General features: G+C 41.5%; 1 protein-coding gene and 2 non-coding genes across 3 annotated transcripts; 2 read left to right on the top strand and 1 right to left on the bottom strand.

Moving 5' to 3' along the window:
- The first annotated feature begins 7621 nt into the window (after window positions 1–7621).
- Window positions 7622–7728, top strand: LOC112534833. The gene has a single exon (XR_003079084.1). It is a non-coding gene; the product is annotated as a small nucleolar RNA R71 (small nucleolar RNA).
- A 2070-nt stretch (window positions 7729–9798) lies between these two features.
- On the bottom strand, window positions 9799–9904 carry LOC112534835. The gene has a single exon (XR_003079086.2). It is a non-coding gene; the product is annotated as a small nucleolar RNA R71 (small nucleolar RNA).
- Window positions 9905–10437: 533 nt separating this feature from the next.
- LOC125369945 lies at window positions 10438–11573 on the top strand. The gene is made up of 3 exons (XM_048373448.1): window positions 10438–10683; window positions 10758–10911; window positions 11062–11573. Exons 1-3 carry the CDS (start codon window positions 10438–10440, stop codon window positions 11571–11573), a joined length of 912 nt encoding a protein of 303 aa, XP_048229405.1.
- Window positions 11574–12068: the final 495 nt, after the last annotated feature.

Genomic DNA, 12068 nt, shown 5'->3' on the forward strand with positions numbered 1-12068 from the left:
CATCCTCACTGGCTGGAGGGTGAGGAGTAAGGGAAGGCGCTAAGGGAGCGGGCGGTGGTGGCGGCACAGGATCTGTGAAACAAACTGCTAAATCAAAATCCATGTCATCAATGAACCGCTGAGATTGTGCTCCTGAATCCACCATCTTTTGTATCTGCTCCGCCATGAGGTCCGTCTGGGTGGCCTGCCTATCCAATCCATGCATAAGCTACTGGAGCATATTATTTAACCCCTGAAACTGTGCCCTAGTCTCATCTTGAAACTGCCCAAACTCCTTCCTGTGCTGCACAAACTCAGTATATTGTTCCTGCTGTAAATCACACATCCAATCTAATCAGTCAACCAAAGCACTAATCTGAGCACTCGATGTCCCTGTAGAGTAAGAAGAGGAAGCTCCAAGTGTAGGCATAAATACTCTAGGTGGGTTAGGAATCCTAACATTTAGAATCTCAACAGTAGGGTCTTGAGCTCCTCGAGTTGCTGCCTCTCTAGCCTCCCTGACTATTGCACTAACGAGCCTGTACTCAATTCCATGTGGGTGTCGAGTGGCTATGATCATCAGCATGTTGATCATCTCTCTAACCTCTAATGGTGTCATGTAACCAATCTAAGAAAGCTCGGCTAGACAGTCGTCTAGTACATCCAATCTATTGGCTAATCTAGTCACATATGGGCCAAAGCAACAATGCATTTTCTTCTAGGCGTCGACTATAAAGGATCGTACTTGAGGAGCAATCAAATACCCCATGTCAAGCTTCTTACGGTGTTGCATAGCCTAGAGAATGAATACATCAGTCTGTATGATCGCTCCAAAACTATCTCCTAGGCTTGTAATAGTGTAAGCTAGAAATGCATGAAGATAGCAGAGATGATCTAAAAGGCTAGACGCCTTAAACCTGGTAGGATAGTACGGTTTTGGCCTGAGCACGATTGAATCCCACATGGTGTCGTAAGGGATAAGGTGGACGTAGATGCATCCCTGATATTCCTTGCCTGAGATCTCCTACTCAGTCCATAAACCCAAGTGCATCCTAAACTGTGCAATTGACATTGAGAACTCCCTTCCTCCAAGTCTAAAGTAAACTGCATCAAGCTGATGCCAATTTGTGATCTGTTGCTGTAGGAAGAAGATGCTTAGAAACTCAATGGTTAGCTCACGGTAGGTAGGCTCAATGATGTCGAAGAAGCGTGCGTAAAGCAGTGTGTCAAATAGTACACGAACATCCTGAGCCGATGCGACTCTCTTCAAGGATACAAAATCAATGCATCATCCGGCCATTACTTGCTTCCATCTCATGACTTCGAAGCAGCTCTCGTTATCTGCATTTTGGAATGTCCATAGGCAATGTCGAGCAGGTGCGGGTGGATTTGCAGCTACTACTCTTCTTGCTCAAACTGGCTGCTGTTGTGGTGGGGGTGCTGGTGCTGGTGGTTGCCTAGGTGAAGGTGAAGTAGAAGAAGAATTCCCTCACCACGCAAGGGAAGACGGACCTCACGGCGTGTTATGGTTGCTGGCGATGGGCTTGGTCTCGGTCCCTTATATTGCCTAATACAATCAATCATTAATAATCGAGCAAGTAATCAAATTAACATAAATTCCACCGAAAATTCAGCAGCAAGACGGCTATAAATTGAGTAACAGAAGACTTTAGGCTTAACACTATGCCTAAAGCCTCAATTTCCTACAGATAATTAATGCCCAATGGCATTCCAGCCCACAATATCAATTACCAAGTAAAGAGAATTTATGCCATGAATTGATCAAAATAAACTATCATAAATTAACTTTACTACTTCCGAACCCCACACTTAGCATGTACATTATTAAAATCATACAAATGCAACAACTAATCTGAGCCAATTATAATCCAAATCAAACTCGAGCAGTGTAAATAAAAAAAATTAAACTAATCAAAGTAATGAATATCGAACAAAACACTAACAATTAGAAGGAAGTGATGCAAAGAATATAAGATAAAAAATTGCATATCAAAATACTTGAGCATATCAAAATGTCCTAAATTAAATAAATAAAAAAATACATAAAGAACTCAAACTTAACCAAATAAAAGGGTAAAAGGTGAAGAAACTTACTTGAATTGGCCGTGAAAGGTAAAAACTTTTGAGAAAAGGAAGAAGAGCACCTTAGGACTTAGTGAGGAAAACTTATAAGAGGTTGAAAATGGCCCCTATATATAGTCACGGGGTCAGCACGGGCGAGAGCATGGCCGTGCTGGTCAGCGCGGCCTAGACTCAACCCGTGCTGAAGCTTAAAGAGCCTTTCTACGTGCATATTCAACACGGGTCAAACTTCGGCCGTGCTGATCAGCACGGCCTGGTATTGCACCTCGTGATGCCTTCGGAAGCCGTGGTGGACAACCATTTCCAAGCTTTTCAATGTGTATATTCAACACGGGTTGGAGTTCGGTCGTGCTGATCAGCACGGCCTGGTGTTGCAACCTGTGATGCCCACAAAAGCCGTAGTGAACAACTAATTTCCAAGCCTTTCCTTGTCCTTCTTCAGCACGGCCTTAACTCCGACTGTGTTGAACCTTCGAGTTCGACATCTCGAACCGTCCAACTTCCTGCCTGCATTCAACATGCATACATACACATTCAGGCTATAAGTCAAGTAAAAAATGTATCAAACAGTGAAGCTAATATTCACCAATCACCAAAAACTTTACTTAAGTTATTAAAAACCTTACTTCAAACAATTAAGTTTAGTAATTAAGCAAGTGCTCTAACTACCACCAAACATGCAAACGATTGATAAAAAAAAACGTAAAGCTAAATATGGGAATGCCTCCCAAAAGCGCTTCTTTTTGGTTGAGTCTTTTAGCTCGACTCAACACCAGACTACTCTTACTGGAAAAGCACCATGTTCACTCGCTCCTCAACTTCTAATAAGTTCTCATGATAGTGCTTTAGCCTATGCCCATTAACCTTGAAGTCTCCCTTCTCCGGATGATGCAGCTCCACTGTGCCATATGGAAAGACTTGCTTGACTACGAATGGTTCTAACCATCGGCTCTTCAGCTTACTTAGAAACAACCGAAGACGTAAGTTATATAAGAGAACCTTGTCTCTAACTTTAAACTCTTGCAAGCCTTTCAGTCGTTGATCGTGCCATTTCTTCATCCTAGCTTTATAAATTAGGGAGTTGTCACAAGCTTGCTGATGCCACTCCTCTAACTCATCTAGCTGCCATCGTCTTTCTTTACCTGTAGAATCAACACTAAAGTTGCATGATTTCAAAGCCCAAAGGGTCCTGTGTTCTAATTCAATAGGCAAATGACATGTCTTACCATAAACTAGCCTATACAGTGTAAAACCAATAGAAGTCCTATAGGCTGTTCTAAAAGCCCGCAATGCATCATCTAACTTGGCAGCCCAATCCTTCCTACTAGTCCCCACGGTTCTCTCTAGGATGCATTTTAAACCCCTATTAGTTACCTCCACTTGCTTGCTAGTTTGTGGGTGATAGGGTGTAGAGAACCTGTGTATGACCCCATAGCGTTTAAGTACTTTCCCTAGTTGAATATTACAAAAATGGGTTCTCCTGTCACTAATCAATGCTTTAGGTGTACCAGACCTAGCAAACAATTTCTTAAGGAACTAGCAACGACCCTGGCATCATCAGTAGGAAAAGCTTGCGCCTCTGGCCACTTAGAAAAGTACTCAACACCCACAAGTATGTACTTATTTCCATAAGAAGAAGGAAAGGGTCTCATGAAGTCGATGCCCCAAACATCAAAAATCTCAACAACTTGTATACTAATCTGGGGCATCTCATCACGGTAAGAGATGTTACCTAACCGCTGATATGCATCACAAACCTAGACAAAGGCTCTCGCATCCTGAAACATCGTAGGCCAGTAGAATCCCGCATCTAACACCTTCCTAACAGTATGATCGGCCGCCTGATGGCTTCTAGTTGGTCCCTTATGGAATGCTTAAGGATTTTGAGAGTCTCCTCTCCAAATACACATCGCCGAATTACTTAATCTGCACAAACACGAAACAAAAAGGGGTCTTCCCAAATGTAGTATTTCAAGTCAGCAAAGAATTTCTTCTTTTGCTGATATGTCATACCCTTTGGTAGGACCTTTGCAACCAAATAATTCGCATAATTTGAAAACCAAGGAGAATCAGTGTATACCTGCAACAAACATAAATGCTCATCAGAGAAACTATCATCAATGGCTCTCTCATCAAGTGCCGCCAAACTCAAGTTCTTCAACCTTAATAAGTGATTCGCTGCCAAATTTTCAGTGCCCTTTTTTATCCTTGATCTCTATATCAAACTCTTGCAAGAGTAAAATCCATCTAAATAGTCTTGGTTTAGCATCATTCTTCCCAAACAAGTACCTCAATGTCGAATGGTCTGTATAGATGATGGTCTTTAACAATACAAGGTATGGGCAGAACTTGTCGAAGGCATAAACCACAGCTAACAACTCATTCTCAGTGGTGGTATAGTGCTCTTGGGCATCTGTCAACGTCTTGCTAGCATAATAGATATGCTGAAACTTCTTCTCAACCCACTGTCCAAGAACAGCTCCAACTACATAATCACTAGCATCGCATATAAGTTCAAAGGGCAGCCCCCAATCAAGTGAAACCATAATAGGAGCTATGGTTAGTAGCTTTTTTAATAACTTAAAAGCCTATAAGAAATCAGCATCAAACACAAAAGATACATCCTTAATAAGCAATTGAGTAAGAGGCCTAGCTATCTTAGAAAAATCCTTAATGAATCTCCTATGAAAGCCAGCATGCCCGAGGAATCTCCTAACAGCCTTAATAGAACTAAGGGGTGGCAGTTTCGATATGGTCTCTACCTTAGCTCTATCTACCTCCATCCTCGCATGTGAAATCTTGTGCCCCAACACAATACCCTCTCTCACCATAAAATGACAATTTTTCCAATTAAGAACCAAATTTGCCTCAACACAACGTGCAAGCATACGATCTAAATAAGACAAACAGTATGAGAAAGAGTTACCAAACACTGAGAAGTCATCCATGAAAACCTCCATAGACTCATCAATCATATCATGGAAGATTGCCATCATACACCTCTGAAAATGGCAGGTGCATTGCATAAACCAAATGGCATCCTCCAGTATGCGAACATCCCAAAGGGGCAAGTAAATGTTGTCTTCTCCCGGTCCTCATGTGCAATTGGTATCTGGAAATAACCTGAAATGCCATCAAGAAAATAGTAAAACATATGGCCCGCTAGACGCTCAAGCATCTAATCAATGAATGGAAGGGGAAAGTGGTCATTCCGGGTTGCATCATTTAGCCTCATGTAATTGATGCAAACCCAAAAACCGGTTATCGTCCTAGTTGGTATCAACTCGTCCTTCTCATTCTTTATCACAGTCATCCCCCCTTTCTTTGGCACAACCTGCACAGGACTCACCCAAGAGCTATCAGATATGGGATAAATCAAACCTGAATCAAGAAGTTTAACTACCTCCTCTTTCACCACCTCCTTGATGTTCGGGTTAAGTCGTCTTTGTGGCTGCACCACTGGCCTGAAACTATCCTCCATCAGAATCTTATGCAAACAAAAACTAGGGTTGATTCTAGGAACATCCGCAATTTTATATGCAAAGGCCGTAGGGTACTTCCTGAAAGAAGATAACATCATATCCCTCTCCTCAGGAGTCAAGTCTGCTACAACAATAACTGACAGCCTCTTTGCCCCATCTAAGTAGGCATAACTTAGGTGCTTAGGTAATTCCTTCAACTTTAAGACTGGAGAGTCCTTAATAGAAGGTTTCACCTTCTACACATCTGACCTGTCAAGAGAAATAAACAGGTCAGTAGAACGGCTAGGCTTACTAGCCAGCAAACAAGCGAGTTGTTCCAATACTTGCTTATTGGACAACTTCTTCTCATCTCCCTGCAATGCAACCTACAAAGGATCATCAAGCAAAATCTCTTGCATATGAGACTCAACAACATCATCCAAGACATAGGAAATACAGTATCATCATGGTCTAAGGAATGTCCCATAGAAGTCGCTAAGTCAAAGGTAATAGTCTCGTCATTTATCCTAAGTTTACAAACATCTATAACGGCCCTAGATGTAGCAAGGAAAGGTCTACCTAAGATCAGTGGCACAGTACTCTCACCCTCCATATCCATGATAATAAAATCAACAAGAAATATGAACTTGTCTACCTTAACAAGTACATCCTCAACTATACCCCTAGGAATCTTAATAGTCCTATCGGGTAACTGAATGCTCATCCTAGTGGGTTTAGGCTCACTCAAACCAAGTCTATCAAACAAGCTAGTGGGCATCAAGTTAGTACTAGCTCCTAAGTCGGCTAAAGTACCACTAATAGGTAATTCACTAATAATACAGGGTATAGTGAAACTCCCTAGATCACGCCTCTTAATAGACAACTTGTTTTACAGAATGGCGGAGCACTCCTCGTTCAGGGTCACCAATTCCAAGTCCTCCATTTTCCTCTTATTGCTCAATATCTTCTTCAAGAGTTTTGCGTACTTCGGCATCTGCGAACTAGCCTTAACAAAAGGGAGGTTAATACGTAGTTGTTTAAAAAGGTCTAGAAACTTACCAAACTGTTTGTCAACCTTTTCCTACCTCAATCGAGCATGATATGAGATAGGTGGTTGGTACTCTCTTACTGGACTATTCTTCTTATCCTTAGCTCTTACAGGCTCTATCACCTCAGGCTCTGGCTCCTTCCTAGCAGGCTCATCCTGCATAACAACATCGTCATTATCAGCTACAGGTAAGGAACTAGATAACTGTTTACTTGATCGTAAGGTGATAGCCTTGCAGTGCTCCCTTAGGTTAGACTTTGTAGTGTTGGGGAGTGCCCCTAGTTGTCTCTCAGCCAACATCTTAGAAATCTGGCCTATCTGGTTCTCCAAATTCTAAATGGAGGCCTGCTGATTCCTAAGTGCATTGTCCGTCTGCTGAGACCTATTGTCGGTAGAGGATACAAATTTCATCGCCAACTCCTCGAGATTGGGCTTCTTCTCCTAAGGTGGAGGTAGTTGGGATGGACCACATCGGGCTATTACGATGCAATCTCGAAGCTTCCAGTGATCCTGGGCGTTGTTATTCCTCCAACTGAAGTTGGAATGATTGCACCAACCTGGGTTATATGTATTGTTGTATGGATTGTCCTGCTGTTTAGGCGCATTATCTATATAGTCTACCTGTTCAAGGTCAGTAGAAATAATAAAGGATGGAGAAGGAGAAGAAGTGGAAAGTGAAGCAAAAATACCTCCCGCATTACAGTTTGCACCGTAGTGCGGGCCACCGTAAAACTCGTAGCTTATTTGTGCTACATGAACCGGCATCTAGAGTTGGTCTATTTTCTTGGTCAGAAGCTCCACCTGAGCTGCCAAGGCTGTTATGGGATCTAGCTGGTTAACCACTCCCTGCTTGACTGGCCGACTCCTAGAAGATTGCCTCTGGTAGTTGTTCATAGCCATCTCCTCTATCAAATTTTGCGCTTGCTCCGCCATCTTACTGTTCAGGGCCCCACCTGCTGTAGCATCTACCATCTGCCTAGTACCGAGGTTCAAACCGCTATAGAAAGTCTGAACCTGCATCCATACTAGTAATCCATTATGCGGGCAACATCGAAGTAAGTCCTTGTACCTCTCCCAGCCATCATACATACTCTCGTCATCGAACTGCACAAAAGAAGATATGTCATTTCTCAATTTAGCAGTTTTAGCATGAGGTGATGTGCGTAGAATGCACACATCTAAATGGGGTTTTTAAGGCTGATTTTATGTACATTTGGATGTGAATTGGTCCCAACACTCACCCTATGCGTCTGTTTGTGTGCATTAGGTCCAAAAGAAGTCAAATAGTGATAAAGGAAAGAATTGGAGCAGAATTAGACATAAAAGTTGCCGAAACAAGTCAAGTTTGCGCATGAGGAAGCTGAACACAGCCGTGTTGGTTTTAACACTAGCCGTGTTCCCAACACATTCTGAAGAGCAAGCCGTGTTCCCAACACGAGCACTAAAATGGGCCATGTTTGCGGCAGCTGGATGAATTAATTAAAAGAAAGAAAAGAGGGAAACGCGAGACAAGAGGGAGGACGTCCCAAACTCTATTCTTTCTCTCTCTAAGGGTTTTCTGAACTGGAACTAAGGAAAAAGGAGACTTAGACCAAGGTTTCAATTGGATTCTCTTTGAATATTGAAGATTGGGCGGGGTTCGTTGATTGGTTTCAATTCGAGCAAGAGGAACAAGAATCGATTCAAGATTGGGCAAGAGGAATTGGAGCTGTTTACTCTCATCCAAGGGTGTATTCGGTTTTCTCTACCTTTACGCATTGTTGTAATTGAATTCTTATGAGTTTTGATAATGAACATGATTAGCTAAACTTGTTAACCCATTGGGGGCTCTTTATTTAGGAATTTTTGTACTTAACTTTTGAATTGAATGTATTGATTTTCAATATTGGTTTGCAATGGAAGTGCTTATTGATTTGTTCTTCATATCTTGTTGAATGATTTTTGGAATTTGAATGTTCTTGAGAAAGACGTTTAGGTTTGGATTGTCTTTTGCAACCTAGAATTGAATTCGCCTAGAGATAGGGTGTTCGTTCTACCGGATTGAGAATTAACAACTCTCAATAGTGCTAAATGGTACATAATGCTAATTTGGATAATTAGAGTTAGGAAGAGATTTCAACCTAATTAATCTAAGTTAAGATGTTAGTGTCCTTGAGAAAGGCGTTAATTGCGTAGAGATTTTCCCACGGAAATTGAATTCAATCAATCAATTCCATCTTTAGTTTCCATTCCCTAAAGACAAGAATTCCCAAGGGGTTATTCCTTAACTTGAATTAATCCTTCCCTAGTAGCCGTAGTTAGATAACAATTATAGTAGCTTTAGTTCATTTCGTATTTAGCATTCAACGCCATTTTTAAGATTAGATAACAGAGAAGATTGAGTAGGTTTAGGTTCACACGTTCTTTGGGGAATACGACACTTGGTACTCATCATTAGCTATACTCCACCGATAGGTACACTGCCTTAGGTCGTAGCCTTGCTTTAGGATTTACCGCTATCAAGTTTTCTAGCGCCGTTGCCGGGGAATGGTTTTCTGTGAACCAAATTGAAATTTTGATATTTTTTAGTTTAGCTATTTCTCTTTTGTTTATAGTTTGTTTTTTGTGTATAGTTTTTGTTTTTATTTTCTTTATTGGTGTTGTTGTTCTTTTTTGTGCTCAGGTAGTTTATGACTAGGAGCTCTAATCCTGATCTTATAGAGCCTTTACCTGAACCCGAGCGCTCTCTTAGATTGCTAAGGAGGCGTTTGCAGACAGTAGAAGAGGAGATTGGAACAGAGATTCATGTTCTTGGAACTAGTGAGATGGAGAATTACAATGCAAATGGAGGTGATGGTGATAGGACCATGTACGAGTTTGCTAGGCCCTCTCTAGCAGGGACGCAAACTGGGATAGTGAGGCCTGCCGTGGTGGCCAATAATTTTGAAATAAAGCCGAATGTGATCCAGATGATCCAGAATATAGTGCAATTTGGAGGATTGGCGAGCAAAGATCCGAATGAGCATATCGCCAACTTCTTGAAGATATATGATACCTTTAAGATTAATGGAACATCCGATGATGCCATACGATTGAGACTGTTTCCTTTTTCTTTGAGGGATAAAGCGAAAAGATGGCTGTAGTCCTTGCCACCGAACACGATCACTACCTAGACTTCTTTGGCTGAAAATTTTTTGAATAAGTATTTTCCTCCTGCTAAGACTGCTCAAATGCGAAATAATATATCTTCTTTTATGCAGGGTGAAGGAGAATCGATGTACGAAGCTTGGGAGCGCTTCAAGGACTTGTTAAGGTGTTGTCCACACCATGGTCTTCCTCTCTGGATGTAAGTGCAGACATTCTATAGTGGCATGAATACGGCCACTAGACAAATCGTAGATGTAGCTGCAGGGGGAGCTATCAATAGAAAAATACCTGAGCAAGCCCAGGATTTGATAGAAGAGATGGCCACCAACACTTATTAATGGCAAACTACATGGGCTAGAGGTCCAAAGCCTGCTGTATATCGGGCTGAGGCAGATCCTACAGCAGCCTTGGCGGCACAAGTAGAGCTACTTTCTAAAAAGATAGAACAACTTTAGAGGCCAGTCCAAGCAGCTCAGCCCGGATGTGAATTCTATGGTGGACCGCATTACAGCACCAATTGTAATGTGGGAGGTATGTTTACATCTTCTATGCCTACTAATGTTTCTAACATTGAGCATGTTGATTATGTAGGTAGGCAGCAAAATGATCCCTACAGTAGTACATACAACCAAGGGTGGAGGAATCATTCTAATTTTGGATGGAGAAATTCCAAATAACCAAGGTCCACTAGGATATCAGAGGTTGCATCAACAGTAACCTATGCATTATGTTCCCCATCAACTAGGAGGTAGTCAAGAGAAGAAGCCTAGCTTGGAAGAGTTGATGACGAAGTTCATTGCAACTTTAGAGAACAGATTTCAACAAGCGGACACTGCCATTCGGAAACAACAAGCTTCAATTCAAAACTTGGAAAATCAAATTGGGCAGTTGTCTAGGATGATGGCTGAGAGGCAGCCAGGCACGCTTCCAAGTAACACACAGTCTAATCCAAGAGAGCATGCCAAAGCAATTACTTTAAGATCAGGTAAGGAACTTCCTAGTCCATCTATGCCTTTACTAATGATGATTCTGATGTGCAGGTGGATGAGTCGAAAAAGGAAGACAAGCCTGAGGAGAAAGGAAAGGAAGCAGTTGAAGAGAATGAGGATTCGAAGAAGATCCCCTTGAGGCCATACCAACCTCCTATTCCATATCCTGCAAAACTTCAACAGGATAAAGTTGATCAGCAATTCGGTAAGTTTTTATATCTTTTTAAACAATTGCGGATTAACTTGCCTTTTGTTGAAGCTATTTCGCAGATGCCAAAGTATGCGAAGTTTTTAAAAGAGATTCTAAGCACCAAGAGGAAGTTAGAGGATTTGGGATTGGTGACCTTGAATGCAGAATGCTCAGCAGTGTTTCAGAGCAAGATTCCAATCAAACGACGTGACCTAGGGAGTTTTACTATACCTTGTTTGATTGAGGATAAATTGAAATTGTTGGCATTAGCTGATTTGGGAGCTAGCATCAATTTGATGCCTAGCTCATTGTTTGAGGAGTTAGTACTAAGCACTTCTAAGCTAACTCCTACTAGGATGAGTATACAACTAGCAGATAGAACTATTAAGTACCCGAAAGGGATTATAGAGGATGTGCTAGTTAAAGTTGACAAATTTATATTTCCTGTGGATTTTGTTATCATGGACATGGATGGTGAAAGTGATGTTCCATTGATCCTAGGTAGACTATTTTTAGCTACATCTAGAGCTTTGATAGATGTTAGTAGCGGAAAGCTGGAACTTAGGGTAGATGATGAGAGCATTACGTTTGATTTAACTAAATCCCTGAGACACCCATATGAGCACGATGGTACTGTGTGTTTGATTGATGTTATTGATGATATTGTGGAGTCTTAATTGCAGGAAATGTTGATTGATGATCCTTTCCAAGTGGCAATGCAAGAAAATGAGGATAATTTTATCCAATGAACAAGTATTGGAGCAGCTAGAGCACTTATTAGCTGTTGATTTTAATGATGAAAAGATTAATGGTTTTATTGATCTTGACAGGTCAGGAGTAAAGAAGCTGAAGCCTTCTTTGGAGGAGCCGCCCGTTCTTGAGTTGAAAGAATTGCCAGCGCACTTAATGTATGCCTACTTAGATGAAGCAAAGCGCTTACCGATCATTATTTCCGCTCATCTCACACCTGAGGAGAGGGAGATGGTGCTGTGTATTTTAAGAAGGTATGCAAAGGCATTTGCGTATAAGACAGCTGACATACCAGGGATAAACCTGAGTTACTGCCTTCATAAGATTTTGATGGAGGTTGAGTTCAAACCAGTGGTGCAGCCACAAAGGCAGTTGAACCCTCATATGAAAGAGGTGGTTAAAAAGGAGGTAATTAAACTTCT

Source organism: Ricinus communis, chromosome 1 (genome assembly GCF_019578655.1).
Source record: "Ricinus communis isolate WT05 ecotype wild-type chromosome 1, ASM1957865v1, whole genome shotgun sequence".
Taxonomy (NCBI): Eukaryota; Viridiplantae; Streptophyta; class Magnoliopsida; order Malpighiales; family Euphorbiaceae; genus Ricinus; species Ricinus communis.